This window comes from Pan paniscus, chromosome 18 (genome assembly GCF_029289425.2).
Source record: "Pan paniscus chromosome 18, NHGRI_mPanPan1-v2.0_pri, whole genome shotgun sequence".
Classification (NCBI taxonomy): Eukaryota; Metazoa; Chordata; class Mammalia; order Primates; family Hominidae; genus Pan; species Pan paniscus.
The window spans coordinates 95,205,685-95,223,212 of record NC_073267.2 but is presented as its reverse complement, the minus strand read 5'-3'; the positions used below and the strand labels follow the sequence as shown (position 1 = coordinate 95,223,212).

The window sequence follows — 17,528 nt, the reverse complement described above, 5'->3', positions numbered from 1 at the left end:
CATCCTCCATGTGGCAGCAGAGGACCCATCAGAAGACGGGTCAGCTCATGTTTCTCCTCTGCTGGGAGCCTCCCTATGTCACAACCTGCCCGCCTGTGCTGGTTTCAGGCCTGCTGCCCCCCAGGGCCTTCGGCCCCCAGGCTGTTCGTCTGTCTGGAGCTCTCTCCCAGGCATTGGACCAGCTCCGGCTCTTTTTTCGGAGCTGGTCATGCTAGTGCCTGGGAGAGTGCTACAGACAGACGCTCCCCTGCAGCGCCCTGCTCCCCACCAGACTTCTCAGAGAGGTCTCTGCTGTCCTCCTGTAGTGCTGAATGGTGACCCCCCACCAAAAGACAGGACCATGATCTGTCCTTGGAACCTGTGCGTGTGACTTATTTGGAAAAAGGCTCTTTGCAGATGTGGTTAAGTGAGGGCTCCTGCAATGAGGTGGTCCTGGATTATCTGGGCAGGCCCTAAATCCCACGATGTGTGTCCTTACAAGAAAAGGAGACAAAGCGCAAAGGCACCATGAAGACAGAGCAGGGAGATGCGGCCACAAGCCAAGGACCGTGGCAGCCAGGGGGAGCCGGCAGAGGCAGGGAGGGTCTTCTCTCGGAGCCCTGGAGAGAGCCCGGCCCTGCCAGATTTCACACTTCCAGCCTCCTGAACTAGGAGAGAACAAACATCTGTGGTTTTAAGCCCCTCAGTTTGTGATGCTTTGATCTGGCAGCCCCAGGACTCCAACCACCCCCTCAAATCCTGCAGCCTGCCCACTCCCACACCAGCTCCTGGCCCTGCCCCTGCACTAACTTGGTTTCCACAGCACTTTGCACCTTTCCACTCATCACTTTTATGGTTTATTGCCTGAAACAAGCTCCCCAGGCCAGGGACCTGTACCTTTTACTCAATGCTGTCTCAGTGCACAGGACAGCAAATGGTGCAGTCAGTGACCAGCAAATAGGCCGTGGAACAAAGGACAGTTTCTGCGTGGCCCTCCCGCTTCCTGCTGATCTCCATTCAAATGTCCTCCCTCGAGAGGCCTCCCTTGTGCCCTGCTCCTGGCACCTTGGTGCCGAGCGCACCTCCTGTGCCCCCACCCCAAAACTCCTCAGCCTCCCTCGCCTGTGCCCATGTGGAGAGGAGCCCAGTGGGCTTGGGCCAAAAGCTCTCTGCAGACACACATAGAGTGAACCTCAGTTGGAGGAGCCACGGCATGGCAGGGTCTGCAGGGAGCCCAGGAGAGGCTGCAGCCCCTGCCCCCTGCCACCACTGCTCTGCAGCACCCTGCTCCCTACCAGAGGGGCCAAAGTCATCTCACTTGGATCCATGTCATGGTGACAGCTTCCCGGATCTTGTCCTTAGCCTTTAGGCCGTTTAAAGTCATTTCCCGGTGGCAGAAGCAGACAGAGCCGCAGAGAGCAGCAGGGTCAGACTGAGCAAGGCCTGGGGCTCCAACAGGGGGAGGCCAGACCGGGTCCTGAGCCGCTGCTGAACTTGGAGCTGTGCCGGGCTGCGCTATGCCTCCCATAATGCATGGTCACCCCGTAACATGGCCTTATTTGTAAACAGAGCCTTTGCAGATATAATTAGGTAAGATGAGGCCACACGGGAATAAGGTAGGTCCTAAGGCCAATGAGCTGTCCTTCTGAGAAGGAAATTTGGACACAGAATAGCACAAAGACAGACACTCAGAAAGAAGGCCGCGGGAGGAGAAGGCAGGGACCACGGCAATGTGGCCAGAAGCCAAGGAACGCCCAGAGCTACCAGAGGCTGGAAGAGGCGGGAAGCTTCCTCCCCCAGGGCCTCCAGAGGGAGCACAGCCCTGCGCACACCTTGATTTTGGACTCCTGGTCTGTAGAGCTATCAAATAATACATTCCTGTGGTTTTAGGCTACCCAGTTTATGGTCATTTATCATGGCAGCCCCAGGAAACATACACATACCTTAAGCAAGGATTTCTCAACAGGGACATTTGGATGGTCTGAGATCCCCCAGGAGACACTTGGCAATGTCTGGGCAGGTGTCTGGTTGTCAAACTGGGACAACCAGTATTACTGGTATCTCGTGAGCAGAGGACAAGGCCAACCTACAAAGCACAGGACAGCTCCCAGGACAAAGAAGTATCTGGCCCCAAACCTCAACGGTCTTACGGTGCCTTAAGGTGTAAACACTCATCAGATTTCCCCCATGAGGGGCCACCACAGGCGCCAGCCACAAGTAGGCACTTAACAAATGTGGGCTTAGCCAGGCACGACAGTGTGTGTCTGCAGTCCCAGCTGCTCGGGAGGCTGAGGCGGGAAGATCATTGGGGCCCCAGGAGTTCAAGGCTGCAGTGAGCTATGATCACACCACTGTACTCCACCCTGGGCAACAGAGCGAGATCATCGAAAAAAGTAAATTAAGAAATAAATGGGCTGGGTGCAGTGGCTCACGTCTGTAATCCTTGTACTTTGGTAGGGCGGATTGCTTAAGCCCAAGAGTTCAAGACCAGTCTGGGCAACATAGCGAGACCCTGTGTCTACAAAAAATGCAAAAAAATTATCTGGGCATGGTGGTGTGCCTGTAGTCCCAGCTACTCTGGGAGGCTGAGGTAGGAGGATCATCTGAGACAGGGAATGGAGGCTGCAGTGAGCTATGATCTCACCACTGCACTCCAGCCTGGGTGATGGAGTGAGACTTTGCCTCAACAAGTCATAAAGAAAGAAAACTAAATAAATGTGGGCTGAAAGGCCTATGAGCCTGACCTCTGGTACCATGCAACCAACATTGACGATCTTCATCTTAAACTGTGACTAAATGAGGTTGGAGCTACGAAATCCTCACATGAAATAAGGTGGCATTGGGACTGGCAGATCCCTACACTCAGCCACCCCTGGAGCTGGGGACCTGCCCCCACCAGAAATGCTGAGAGCCCAGCCTCTTCTTCAGGGCAGCAGGGACTGGGCGTCTCTGGGCAGGGGTCGGGCTGAGAGCACCCAGGGCGAATGGGGGAGGACTGAGCCGTGCACCTCTGACGTGGCTGGGCTCAAGGACATGCCACGGAGGCGTCCATGGAGAGAATGCCTGGCGGCTCCTGCTCTGGGGTGGCAGTAGGAGCCCCCAGCGCCCTCCTCCCCACCAGCACCAAGCTTCAGTGGGCCGCGTGTCTGCCAGATGGCAACGCGCTATGTGTCAGGAGATAATCACTATTAAAAATTCACTGGGTTTTATTTTATCTTTGTATTTCTTTCAGGTTCTGTTTGGGCTCTCTGCTTCCTCCTAAAGAAGCTACCAAACTGCCACGGTTACACTGTTTTAATCGCCGCTCATTAAAAGAAACACTGACTGGGTCACAGCGTTTCTCCACCCCAGCAGCTGTGGGGGTAAGGGAAGTGGGCAGGGGGCGGGGGCTGGCTCTCCTGGGCAGCCTGATGGCTGCAAGCCCACCTGCTCACCCCTGTGGAGGAGACCCACAAGGTGCAGCCCTTCCCGGGGCACCCATACAACCCTCCCAGACCCCAAGCTCCCTTGAGGTGCAGAGCAATTGCATTGGGAAGGAATCTGGCCCCATCGGGTGAAGGTTACCAGGGAGATGAGTTTAGCACCCCAACAAGGGGCACCCAAGAAGCCACACATAGAGCATCCCAGGTGCAGTGGCCGGGCATGAAGGGGACCCCAAGGGGCCATGTCACTCGGGAAAGAGACAAGGATCCCAGCTTTGCGTCCGGGGCCTCGGGCAAGTCCTGACTTCTCCAGGCCTGAGCCCCAGCTCTGCCCAGTGGTGTGCTGAGCTTAGTCTGGCTGTGGCTGGATCACTGAGGGGCGCCGAGCCCCACAGAGGCACTCCAAGTCAGTGGGAAGACCCCCGCTGGCTGGCCCCAGGTGCCCTCTCACATCAACCGAGGATTCAGGCACCTCCTTGTTCCAGCAAGTTCTGGGTGCCGTGGGCACAGCATGAACAGCCCAGCTGGCTCGAGCTGCCGACTTTCTAGAGGGGTGGGAGGTGATAAAAAGCGGAACATGGATGGGGGCTCCCGCACCCTGGAGCGTGGCCCTCACCCTCAGAGTGAGCACATCCCAGGGAGGGGCCTCTGGGCAGTGGAGGGGGTGGCATTGAGATGCCTGAGGGCCTGGGGTGAGTGGGAGCAGCCCTCCATTTCCACGGTTGCCACTGCAGGGAACCACAGTGAGGATGGGGTCCTGGGGTACCCCGTGCCTGGTCGGGGACTCTGACGGGCCAAGGGCCCTGGCTCCCCCTCCCACCTTGCCTCCCACTCGTGGTGTCCCTAATCCTCTGAGGTTAGGGGACCCGCTTCAGCAGCTGCTGGGGAAAAGGCTGGATTTTTGCAAGGCGCATTTCAGACTGGAAAATGACCTTCCTCCAGTCAGCCTGGCTGATTTCTCCCACCTGAACTGGGGACAAGAGAGGGAAAGTGACTTTCCAGCCTCAGGGAGCAGCAGGACCCAGGTCCCCAAAGCTATGCCCCACAGTACTGGGGGCCTCAGAGTCCACAAGGAACGCTAGACAGAATTTTTAACCATCACACATTTTTAAAATATGTAAGGTGGGGAAAAGGTGATGCCCGTGTCCTAGTATTGCCTTAACAAACGGCCACAAACTGGATGACTAAAAACAAAGAAATGCCCTCCCTCACAGTCCCAGAGGCCAGATGTCCAACCCCGCTCCCACAAGAAGCTCTTCAGGAGGGTCCTTCCTGCCCCTTCCAGCATCTGGCGGACGCCAGCGCATCCTGGCTTGTGGCCACACCACTCCCATCTCTGCCTCCATCTTCACATGGCCGCCCCTGTGTCTGTGTTTTCTCCTCTTCTGTCTCTCATAAGGGCCCCTGTCATTGAATTTCGGGCCCACTTCTTTTTTTTTTTTAGACGGAGTTTTGCTCTTGTGCAGGCTGCAGTGCAATGGCACGATCTCGGCTCACTGCAACCTCCACATCCCAGGTTCAAGTGATTCTCCTGCCTCAGCTTCCTGAGTAGCTGGGATTACAGGCCCCTGTCACCACACCCAGCTAACTTTTTGTACTTTTAGTAGAGATGGGATTTTGCCACATTGGCCGGGCTGGTCTTGAACTCCTGACCTCAGGTGATCCACCTGCCTCGGCCTCCCAAAGTGCTGGGATTACAGGTGTAAGCCACCACGCCCAGCCTCGGGCCCACTTTAATACAGGATGATTTTAGCTCAAGAGGCTTAATTAATTACACCTGCAAAGAAACTATTTCCAAATAAGTTCACATTCTGAGGTTCCCGGTGGACGTGAATTTTGGGGGTGGCCCTATTCAACCCAGTGTAGATGGTCGATGCCATCAGCACACTAAGATCAGCTATTCTTCTTCCAGCTCATACTCTTAGACATCAGGAGATGGGGAAAGGCAGCCACTCTTGCCAACATCTGTTCTGCGTGGCTCCAGGCAGGGAGGGGAGAGACATGGCCCTCCTGTTCTCAAAGCTCTCCAAGATGACATCTCTGGGTGGCACAGGCACAGAAGGGCCCTACGAGGGCTGGGTGTGGTGTCTCACACCTGTAATCCCAGCACTTTGGGAGGCCGAGGGGGGCTGGTGGATCACAGGAGGTCAGGAGTTCAAGACCAGCCTGGCCAACATGGTGAAAACCCTATCTCTACTAAGAATACAAAAACTAGCTGGGCATGGTGGCACGCACCTGTAATGTCAGCTACTCAGGAGGCTGAGGCAGAATAATCACTTGAACCCAGGAGGTGGAGGTTGCAGTGAGTTAAGATCGCGTCACCACACTCCAGCCTGGGTGACAGAGTGAGACCCCATCTTAAAAAAAAAAAAAAAAAGGAAGGGAAGAAGGGCCCTACAAGAAGAAGCTGGTCCAGCCCTTCAAGGAGTTAGGGAGGCTGAGGCTCTGAGAGCTTCATACCTTGCCCAAGGTTCTCGAATATTCCCTGTTCCTCTAGGGCTTTCCCACCTTCTTGTGGTTCAAGGAACTCCAAGTACAGAAACACCTGAGACCCAAAAGGTGGGAATCCATCTCCCATCGGGACCTCTGTCAAGGCTGAGGTGGGCTGTGGCTCTTGGGAGGAGGCCAGGGGGTCACTCCAGGGACACAGTGAGGGATGGGCAGAGAAGGAGCCCTCACTGGCTCAAGAGAAGGCAAGTCTGCAACCCCTGACCCCTCCCATGCCCCATTCTCTTCTGTCCCTCTGTGTAGCTTTCGATGCAGACGATGTCTCAGGTCCCAGCTCAGAGATGTGCTAACATTCACTAAGTTCTCCCTATGTTGTAAGCACGCTTCACACAAATCAACTGTCAACTCCAACACCCCTAGCAGGTATGTGGCAGTCCTGAAAAACATCCACAAATTCTTTGACACTCTTCCCATCTGGAGGGGGTATCTCCATACCTTCCCCTTGAACCCGGGCAGCCTTTGGTGGCTACCACCATAGAAGTGATGCTGCGTGATCCCTTTGGCTAGGTCAGGAAAGGCCACACAGCTTCTACTGGCCTCTCTTGGGACACTGGCTCCGGGAGCCAAGTAAGATGCCCAGCCACCAGGTTGAGAGATGGGGGGATGAAACCAACCCAGCATTCTCACCCCATCCATTTGAGTCTTCCCAGCCCAAACACCAGGCACAAGTACGGAATCGGCAAGATGCTCCCCAACCCAGCCCCCGTCTAATACAACAACATGAGATCCCAGGCGAGAGCTGCTAGCTGCACCCCCAGATTCACCAGCAAACAAAATTTGTGTTCTTGTTTTACGCCAATGTCTTGGGGTAGTTTGTTACATAGCAATAGCTGACTGGAACAAGACAGGTGCAACCATATTTATTTCCCCTTTTAGAGATGAGGAAACTGAGGCACAGAGAGGCCAAGTGTCTTGCACACAGCCCGTAAGAGGCAGCAGCAGGATGTGAACCCAGGCTGGCTCGCTCCGGCCCCTCGCTCCTTATGGTTCAGCCAGGCAAGGGTGAAGACGCGGGTGCCCACACCATCCAGCAGAGGTCTGCATGCTCGCCCGGCTGCTGGAGGCCAGGGCCCAGGCCATCTACCGCCCACCCTGCCCCACTTCCTACCTGGCCTCTTCCTTTTTATTTTTAAGATGGAGTCGCCCAGGCTGGAGTGCAGTGGCGCTATCTCAGCTCACTACAACCTGAGCCTCTGGGGTTCAGATGATTCTCTTGCCTAACCCTATCAAGTAGCTGGGATTATAGGGGCCTGCCACCATGCCTGGCTAATTTTTATATTTTCAGTAGAGATGAGGCTTCGCCATTTCGGCCAGGCTGGTCTCGAACTCCTCACCTCAAGTGATCTGACTGCCTTGGCCTCCCAAAGTGCTGGGATTACAGGTATGAGCCACTGCATTCAGCCATCTTCCTCCCTTCCTTTCTCTCTCTTGCTCTCTTGTGCGCTCTCCCTCTCTCTCTCTCTCTCTCTCTCTATATATATATATTTCTTTTTTTGTTAAATTTGCAAACCTGGAAACTCTGCACGCTTTCCTTACTGGAAGACAAAAGCACAAATGATACCACCGTCATTGCCACCCGCAGTGAGTCTTCAAGAATGCCAAAGGCATGGCCACCTGGCCCTATCTATAAGGCACCCAAATGCCATCCTCACCTCCCAGGGCTGCTAACTCCTCAGGACCGACGAGCTCAGCTGCCAGTGTGCGCCAGGAAGGCCCCTCTGAGGCCATGGAATCTCAGGGGCAGAGTCTGGCCTGGGCCCACGGGCGCTGGCAGCCATGACAGGGATCCGCAGGGTTCACACAGCCCCTGCCCACTCCCCAGGGGGTCCTGGGGGCCACTCCTCCTTGGGGAGTAATCACATCACCACGCCTGCGTGGCAACTGCTCCATAGCCCTTAATTTCCAAGCACAATGAGAGCACTCCTGGCTACCAGAGCCTGGGCCCTGGCAGAGCAGGTCAGCTGGCAGGCAGCCGGGTTACCACGACCTGGCTTTGGGGATGAGCCGCCCTTGTCCTTTCAACACTGACCACATGTTCCACTGAAAGTGCCCGTGTTCTCACATTCCCACAGCCGGCTGCTGTCACTGAGATGTGAACCTGCCCTCTGGGCCCCAAAGGAAAAGCTAAGCTCTTAAGGCTGGGTCCACACCCCTGCCAATGAGCTCATCCACCCACGGGACTTGGAAACAATTTTAAGGCATCCCAAAGTACAGACTGACTTCGGATGTGACTCCACTAATCATTAGAACAAAGTGCTCACTGAATAGCTGGGAAGTGGAGCCACTCATTGGTCTGGCAAGAAAAATGGTTACTCTCTAGTCATATGACAAACATTTATTGGGCACCTACTACATACTCAGTAGCTTGGAAGATTCTGAGATCAGACTGTAAAGGATCTTGAGGAACGTCTGTCTGATAGGGAGAGAAAATAGGTACAAATGTATGAATTCCACTGAGAAAAACAACAGCATAGACCATGAGGAGGCAGGAGAGATGACTTATGGCTGGGTGGAGTCTGGAAGGCTTCTTGGAGGAGGTGGCATTTAAGCTAGGCCTTGAAGTATGGGGAGACGGTAGGGAGAGGCAGGAAGGGACTTCCAGGTGGAAGAAAAAATAGCAGCTGACATTTATGACACTGACAGTGTGCAGTCATTAACTGGACTGATGCACTTACCCCTAGCAGGGCAGTCCTGCCATCCCCATGGAACGAATGGGAGAATGTGGCACAGAGAGCTGAGGTCACTTGCCCCAAGTCACACAGCAGTAATGAAGAAGAACCCGGATGGGAGCCCAGGCCTGGCGCTGTTCATGGTTCTATTACATGCTTCCCTTACAGCCCAGGCACCAAGCAGAGATGGGAAGGGCCAGGGCGTGGCACAGCAGCAGCATGAGATTCGGTTGGCAGGAGAGCTGGGGAGGCAGGAGCTCCAGGTGGGCGGGGGCAGCCCATGGAGGAGCCCAGGATTCCCACCCAACCGCTGCATGCAGCCGGGAGCCAGGGGCCGTCCCACACTCCTGGATATCGGAGTGACTGGATCTTTCTGGAGCTGAAGGAAGAGATGCCAGTGGCCACAGATGGCTGGCTGGGGGCGTGACCCTGAGTGGGACTGCCCAGGCTCCCACCAGCCTCTCCCCTCTGCACCTCACTAGCTGTGTGACCCTGAAAAACGAGCACGCTGTTTCCTCACCTGCAAAAACGAGAGGGCACGAAGCCAGTGCCCTCCCCCTGATGCTGCCATGAGGACTGAGGCGTGACCACAGGTAAAGGACATAGGGACGGCCCATTCTGTCTGCAAGGGGTCCCTACCAGCCCCTGTGGGCAGTCAACCAGGCCTCTCCAGCCGGCATCCTCCTCCCGGCCTCACTAGCTGGCCTTTGGAAACAAAGTGAGGGCCCTTCCAGCTCCACGCAGGTAGCCTCTGCACCTGGACAGAGGAGTTGGTGTGGCAGAGGAGGAGCAGCACAGCATCCAACCACCACACCCTGCAGGCCAGGTACACCCTCCGCCCGGGAGATGGTGGCACATTCCCGAGGCTTCGTGAGTACCCTGTGCAACCCGCATGACCATCACCCCTGGGGGGAAACAGACTCCCAGACACCGCATGACCAGGCCAAGGTCACACAGCTGGTGAGGCCGTCTGGGGGCTGCCGAGGCCCTCCTCCACCAGCCGGGCACCCGGAGGAAGGGCGATCAGAGGAAGCCAGGCAGAGGGGAGCCGTGATCAAACATCCAAATAAGAAGAGAGTTTTGCAGGTTCACTTAGCTTCAAGGAAAAAAGCCTCCCCTTTTCTCTAAGCGGCTGCCCCCCACCCCGGCCCCCCAGGAGAGCGCTGGAAACCGCCTAAGCCGACATCTGATGGACAGGGATTTGTTTTAAGCTCTTTCTACCCACTGGACTATAATCATCAACCGTTCGCGACCTCTCCACAAATGACTCTTTCTCCCCCTGAGTTTTCAAAAGGCAAAAAGCTTTAAAAGCTGCAGTTCAAACAGGCAGAGAGGTGCACAGAGAGAGGAGGGGTGGGCGGGCAGGCGAGGCAGCCAGGAGGGGCCAGGCATGGGGGATGGCGTCGTCCCCCCGCTGCTGGCCTGGCTCACCTGGAAGAAAAGGCCCGCAGGTAAGGGGCCTGAAGGTCAGGATGGGAAGGAGCAGTCCTGAGGCCAGCGTCCCCGCCCATTCTCTGTCACTGGAGCCACCCCAAAGGGACCTTGGTAGCCTGAGTTGCTGTTCATCGAAGGCTTCTCTCCATCCCTTACTCTGGCCGCCCCTCAGCCTGAGGACCTCAGTGGCCCACCGCCAGCTTCACACCCTCACCGGTGGCGCTGCCCCAGGCCTCAGAGTCCCGCTCACCCTCTCTCCGATAGGACTCATGGCGCTCCCCACCCTCAGCGGGCTCTGTGACTCTTACCCTCTCGCTGCCTAACTGTGCCAGTGATGCGAGGCCTTGATGCCAGGAGTTCTCCCCAGAGAGCTGATGGGGCCAGGGAGGTGATCGGGCAGTTTGGGGAGGGGTAGGTTGAGAGTTCCAGTCCCACAACCCACCCCAGGTCCCACCTGTGCAAGCAAGAGGGCACGAAGTCCACACACACGCAGCCCCATTTCCCACCTCCCGGGTCACTGCAGGCACGAGGGGCCCTGCCAGGGTTGGACCCACCTCCAGGAGCCGCATGGCCAGGCTAAGGCAGAGCCCTGCGGTGCAGCAAGCCCGGTGCCCGCCGGCCACTTCCCTACACGGGGTCTGAGGGCAGCCTCCCCCGGCTGCCTAGAGTTGGCCCAGGCACAGCCAGACCGCGGGGGTCAAGGGTTTTCTACCTGAGGAAACCAACCCAGGGCTTCTCTTCTGAGCTGACAGCATGAGGAGGCGGCGCTGGGGAGCACGTGCGTGGCCTGAAGGTGATGGGGCTGGAGGGCGAGGCTGGGTGAGTGCGGGGCCAGGTTCCAGCCCCGGGTGGGTGGCGCGCCCCAGAAAGTTCCATCCTGGACCCCCCACCCTCCCGTCCACGGGGCGGTGAGCTGGGCACTTACTGAGGTTCTGGAGCAGAGACGACCAGGTCTTCATGCCCAGCATCCTGCGCCGCCCCCAGGGCCGCGGGACCCGGGGCCTCTAGGAGGGGCTGCCCAGCATGGCCCGCGGCGGAGGCGAGCAGTAGGGGCGTCACGGGGCGGCAGGAGACGGGCCCGGAGGGGGCGGGGGAGACGGGGATGGAGCCCCGGGATTCTGCGGGGCGGCACGGAGCAGCCGGGGCGTCCCTGCGCGGTGCGCCCTGCCCGGGGCGTGGAGCCCGGGGAGGGGCCGGGGCGCCTGGGGGCCCCGCAGCCGCTCACGCCGCCCCCTGGCCCCGCGCCCCCAGCTTCACGCACCGCCAGCCGTGGCGGCGCGGCTGCCTCGCAGCCACCACCTCGTCCCCCGCCCGGCCGGCGCCGCCTCCCGCCTCCCTCCCGCGCCGCGGCGCCCCCGCCGCCCTCCCCCGCCCGCGCTCCCCGGGCAGCCCCCGCTCCCCTGCACTTGATAACGCGCTTGTCAAGACTGCTGAGTTGTCCTGACCTCTCCCCGCCGCTGCTAATTAAGGCTCCGCCGTGACAGTTCAAGTGCCGAGCATCAAGTTTGCAGAACCAAAGCCTCTAATTGGGGCCGCTTTTCATTTCTCCATCCCCAGGGCTGGGGCTCCCCAGACCTGGGCACTGGCGCATTTTTCTTTTGTATTTTTCATCAGGGAGGAGGGGGAGAAGGAAGACAGGCACCAGGAGAGGAGGGCAGGCAACCAACCAAAAAGCTGAGGGTAGGGAGGGTGGAGGGCCCCCTCCTGCCCAGCAAAAGCCAGGTGGCGGCCACAGGACACCTCCCTACCAGACGACCTGACATCGCTTCTAACCCAGGGGTCTCTGAGCTCCCTGACCTAGGGCTTTAAGGAGCTGAGCCCATCCCCCAGGAGGCGACTGCAGGGGGACCTCCTGACACCCTGTGCTCTGGCAAGGAGGGGCAGACCCGAGACTGGGTGCTGGGGACAGAGGGTGTGTGTAGCTCTGGTGCCCACAGCCCTGCAGAGCACAGCCTCCCTGCCCCTGTGGGGAGGTGTGCTCAGCCTCGCGCCCCACTCCCCGGGGGCCTGCTGGCCTCTCCTTTCCAGATAAGTGCTGTGAGCACCGAGGCTCTAAGTGACTCTTCAAGCTGCCTTTCTCCTCCACCGCCTACTAAATCAAGCTGCGCTGAGAGCCAGGGGCTGGGAGGAGAGCAGGAAGGAGGGGCAGGGCTGCCTGCCGCTCTCAGGAGCTGGGGAGGGGTGAGGGCTGGGAGTAGGTCCGGGAGGAGGGGAGGTGAGGAGGGGGCCCAGCCTCGGGGATGGAATAGGGGAGCTGCAGGAGGTCTAGTGAGGCTAGCTGGCGAGGCCTCTCAGCTCTGAATCCTGGAGCTTCACGCAGCACGGGGATTATGGCTATCCCAGCCCACCGACTGCAGCCTGAGAGTTCCAGGTGATCCTAATTAAAGGGGTGGGGGCTTTCATTTGAGCCACTACCCAGGCGATTCTTATGACAAGTCAAGTTTGAGAAACAACCATGTACACCAGGGGGTCTCGAACCCCTCGCAACAGATTAGAACCACCTGGGTGCTTTTAAACCACAGCATTCCCCCCCGCTTGCATGGGCCTGCCCCCAGACCAATGACATCACACCTCTGGGCATGGACCCAGCCATTGGTAGTTTCTAAAGCTCCCTGGGGGCTTCCAGTGCAGCCAAGGTAGAGATCCTTTGTTCCAAACCAGTGGCTCTCAAAGGGGGAGTGGGGGTTGCCCCCCAGGGCATAGTTAGCAACCAGTGTCTGCAGACATTTTTGATTGACACAACTGGGGGTCACAGCGCTGCTGGCACCTGGTGGGTAGAGGCCAGGGATGCTTCTCAACACCCTCCAGCAGACAGAACAGCCTCCAAACCAATGAATCAGCCAACCCCAAATGTCAACAGTCCCAAGGTTGAGAAACCCAGGGTGAGCCAATCCCCCACCAGGCAAAGGCCCTTCAGCAACTGTCCTCCACTGCGCCCAGCTCAGGGCTTGCCCGAAGCAGGTGCTCCCTAAGGGTGTGGGGAGAGAGGGTCCCTGGGTCTCCCTTCCCACTCCAGAGCTCACTCCTTCCCACCCGGCTGGCTGCCGTCAGCCTGTGACTGTTACAATTGCTTCCTGTGTTGAGCTGAAATCTCTTAACTTCTACCCCACTGGACCAAGCCCTTTCCCATCTGTCATCAGACTTCACGTCCTTATTTGCAGCCCACTCTCACGGTCCCCTGGGTCTGAACTGCTCTGGCAGACTCTCCCCACCCCCACCCTGGCTTCCTCAGCTCCTTCTCCATTGCCGTCCCTGGTTATGGGACGTTCCTTGGCCTGTAAACAACCTCCTTAAAGTGCAAGACCACAGGACCGTGTCTGCGCATGGGTGCTCCGCCGTGGCCTCCCACAGCCCCCGTCTCTTCAAGTCTTGGAAGTGACATTAGCTCGGGCAAGGAGAGGTCACTGCCGGCTCTTGCCCAGCTTGGAGCAGCCGAGGCCTCATTCACCCGAACTCCTAACAAGTGACGTCGCCCACTTTCTGCGTGTCAGTTTACTTTTGAAACGAAGTGCTGGGCTTTACATGAACTACCTTGCATTTTACCAAGTGCTTTCTTCCCATTGTCTAGCAGATTAGCAAGATCATGCGGTTTCCAAGACCAAATCGTCCAGCATCCCTCTCTTGAGGGTAAGCCCTGGTGGTCACCCCTGCTCGACGGGACAATTTGGGAAGTTTCAGAAAATACCAGGCTGGGCCCCACCCCTGAGCAGTTGTATCAGAATCTCTGGAGAAGGGGGTCCAGGTATCAGTGTGTCTCAAAGCCCCCGGGGTGGTTGCAAGGTGCAGCTACGGCTGAGAAGGCTGCTGGAAGGATCAGGGACTCAAGGCCTTCTCCAGGCCAGCCCGTTTGACCTTGAACACACTTGGTGTTTCAGGCTGGAGTGTCTGTAGGGGAGTGTTTATCTGGTCAAGGGATGTGGGCCAGGAGCTTGCATCCCCCGGGACATCGTGTCCTTGCTCGTCGGAGGCCAGGCGCTGGGTGAAGGTATGTGCACTGCGGGGCCCTGGGGGCTCATGCACCCCGGCAGGAGGACAGGATCACAGGGAACAGGGTCTGCTTTCTGGCAGAAATGCTTTGAGAAGCTCCTGAGAGGAGCCAGGAGCCTGGACTGAGATCCAACCAGGCCATCCACTCACCGCGTGAGCTGGGGGAATCGCTCAGCTTCCCTGGGCGTCAGCAACCCCCTCTGTGAAGGAGGAGTGAATGCCTGTTCAGCCTTGCACAAAACAAGGGCTCAAGACCAAAGAGATAAAGCCTCTGGGAAGGAGAAACAAGTCTTAACAGTGACTTGCCCGAGGCCACATAACTTTCAGGGCCTCAATATACTCCTCTGCAGGGTGGGCAGACTGGGTTCAGTGACTCCGTGGAGTCCTCTACCTCTAATCCAGCCCTTGGCATGAATTAACAGATCTTAGCCACTCCACACTAAGCACATAGGCAAAAGGGACCAGGCAGAGCATGGAAATGGATGCCCTGGTCTCTCTGGAGTGAAAGGGCAGCTGAGTGGTTTGTGCTTTAAGCCCCTAACAGCCAATGGGATGGTGATGGGAGCCAACAGGAGCCCAGGGAAAAGGGCTGCCAAGTATAGTTGTCCAGATTGTTCACTGCACAAGAGCTCCTGGAGGAAATGGCAAGTGGGAGCTGAAACCCAAAGTCACTCTACTCTTCAACAAGCAGCTGGGCACAGGATGGGTCTGCCTGAAGCAAGGGGTACGTTCTAATTTGCACAAAGGAGCCATATGGGCGGGTGGTGGCTCTGTGGAGGGGCACCCACAACTCCTGCCTGGATGCATGTGGAGACACAGAGAGTGCCTGGGGGTGGCGTTTGCAATTGGCACGGTGGTTGTTCTAGATAGACTCCGCCTGCCTCTGACTTCGCCCCGATGCCATCTTTCTGGGTGAATGAGCACAGGCGGCGTCAGAGGCCACTGTGTAAGCAGAGGATGATGAGCCGAGGCACCACAGGCAGCAGCCAACGGAAAGTCTCAGTCCCTGCCAAGGCCCTAGGCACAGGGTGGCAGGAGCGAAAGCGGCCAATACTCCTGAGAGTGGGGAGGGCACTGCTTGCCCCACCCAGACCTGCGGGCAGGTGGCACGGTTCCTCCAGAGCAGGGAGATAGGTACCTCCTTGCTGAAGGTGAAGGAACACAGCTCCCCTCTGGCCTTAGATGGAGGGTTAGCAGTAGAAAGAGGAGGCCCCAGGCTCCCTGAACCCAAAGTGACTTTATCCCTCCTGCAGTACAGGGGACCTCATGCTTTAAGAAGTACCAGGATCCCCAGCAGTGCTGGGGAGGACACAGCCTTGCTCTGCCACCCAGCGTTTCTCATTTAGCAGGTCTGGGGCGGGGCCTGAGAATCTACATTCCTAATGAGTTCCCAGGGCAACCCCACTTTGGGAACTGCTGCGGTGGTGTGATAGCCACCCGCAATGTGGAAGCCCCTGCCACTGGCCAGTAGGGCATCAACAGGAGATTCCCCTGGCCCCTGGGCCTCCATGCCCAGCTCAACCAGCCTCTCCATCTGGGCATCCTGGTACCTGGGACAGGGCCTCCATCTCTCCATGCCCCCTTCCAATGCCCTCCTGCTAGGGCAGTGTCTGCTCAGCTCTGGCTGCCCTGGGGCGCATCCTTCAGCTCCAGCTGTCGAGGGCTCCCCTCCAGGCACCTGCACCTGAAGGGCCATTCCTCCAAGCAGGGCCTCATTTACCTGTGGCCTGGAAGCTTCTACCTCAGTTGTGTCCCTGGGCTGCACTCCTCCCTGCTCCTTGAGGGCAGGACTGTCTGCCTTTTCTGAAGTGTCCCACGGCATCCAGCTGGGAGCGAGGCAGGGGGTCCCCGGAGCTGGAGGGGATCCAGAAATGGCTGGCCCACTTCCAAGTGCTGGGAGGCCAGGTCAGTGCCGGCTGGTGCTGCAGAGGGGGCTGTGAGGAAGCCCGGAGCAGATTGTAGGGTTTGGGGAGTCAGATCACACCTGAGCACCTCACTAGAAGACAGGAACCAGGGTGCACCAGGATGGGGTCACTGCTGTGTGCCTCAGTCTCCTTACATGTAAAATGGGGTCAATAATAGCTACTTCAATCTCAGAGAAGGTATGAAAATTACACACCATCAATGCTACCACATCTCAGGATCGAATGAGGCAGTGTATGGAAAGCCTCCACACAGGGCCCTGCACACTGCCAGTCCTTAATAAATGTTGGTTGCTGTTATTTTTACTGGAAAGCAGGGTTACCACCAAGCCTTGGTTATATTCTCCCCACATTCAGGGTGGCTCCCTCCACCCCTAGAGCCTGCCACTCTGCCCAGCCGGGCTGAAGCTGGATGCCCATAGGGCAGAGGGTGGGGGTGCAATCGCCCCCAGGTCTCCTTCCTGGGGCATGAGGACCTGGCTGGCAGCTTCACCCAAGGAGGCAGGGGGTGCTGTGTGCAGGTAGCCTGGGGCCCTTGAGGAGCCCGTCCAGCCCTTGCCCTGCTCTCTGCATGCCTGAGCTCAGCCTCCACCAGGTCCTGGGACGATGACACATCTCATCACCACGAGGGAGACTGTGAAGCCTGCTGTGCCAACCCTACCGGACAGAGAAACCCAGGATGATCTGTATCCCAGCCCCAGGTCAGGGACCATCAGAGACAGCCTCTCCCCTGCAGTGGGCAAATGCTGGGACTCATGGCCAGGCTGACAGCTGCGGTCCAGTCTGGGGGGAGTCTCGCTGCCCCCCATCTCCCTGCTGCCCAGCTCAGGGTAGAGATGGACATGCTCCCTTCTCTCCTCCCAGAGCATCTTCCTTGCTCTGGGTTCCTGACCTTGCCCAGATAAGCTCTGACGGGGCCTCTGCCCTTCCACTCTCCTCATCCTTATCTGGCTATGTGCAATGCAATCCTGGCAGCCTCTAGGGCAGACCCCGCTGCCCTTTCTTTTGGGGTCAGAGGAAAGCGGGAGGCAGGAACTGCCTGGCTTACCCCCACAGCCACCCCGAGCAGGCAGTGATCTCAGGATGCCTACTGCTGAGATTCATTTATCAGAAATTCTTTCGAGTCCCCAGAAAGGAGGCTGTGGAAGCCCCTGGTCAGCTCTTCTGTCGGGAGTTGGTCTCTTGTGACTTAGCAAGGCAAGGCCCGTTTTGTCCTGGGCTGTGCTGTGAATGGCATCTTCTTTGAAAACACAGCCTGCCGGTGTCTCTCCTGTGAGTCCCATCATCCCTGGCAATGGCGGGGCTTGGGAGTGTGGCGGGGCACAGAGGGCAGGTTCTCCCTGCCAGGACCCTGAGTCGCCACAGCAGCCTCCTAGCGGGCCTCTCACCCACCAGCGCTCACCCTGCTGCAGCCTCCCTCCCTGGAAATGCTTAATCTTCTTTAAATACCACTTAGCTGCCTCGAGTCCTTTCTGGAAGCAGAGCAAAAATGGCAGACCACACACACACACACACACACACACACACAGAGCAGGAAAATGACCCTCCCCTCCCTGTCCTCAGGGTGCTTGGGGATTTGCAGCAGGGTCCTGGTCCCTACCACACCA

At 57.9% G+C, this 17,528-nt stretch overlaps 1 protein-coding gene across 5 annotated transcripts in view; it reads right to left on the bottom strand.

The window, feature by feature from the left end:
* The window catches only part of GSE1 (Gse1 coiled-coil protein), a 502,305-nt gene that overhangs the window by 200,757 nt on the left and 284,020 nt on the right, over positions 1 to 17,528 (bottom strand). The window contains exon 1 of one of the 5 annotated variants that reach the window (XM_034940852.3): positions 10,938 to 11,237. The exons of the other annotated variants lie outside the window; for them this stretch is intronic. Within the exon in view, the coding sequence (XP_034796743.3) occupies positions 10,938 to 10,980 (43 nt within the window). The 5' untranslated portion in view covers positions 10,981 to 11,237. Of the gene's footprint in view, positions 1 to 10,937; positions 11,238 to 17,528 lie in introns of those variants that run through there. 5 annotated transcript variants of the gene reach the window in all.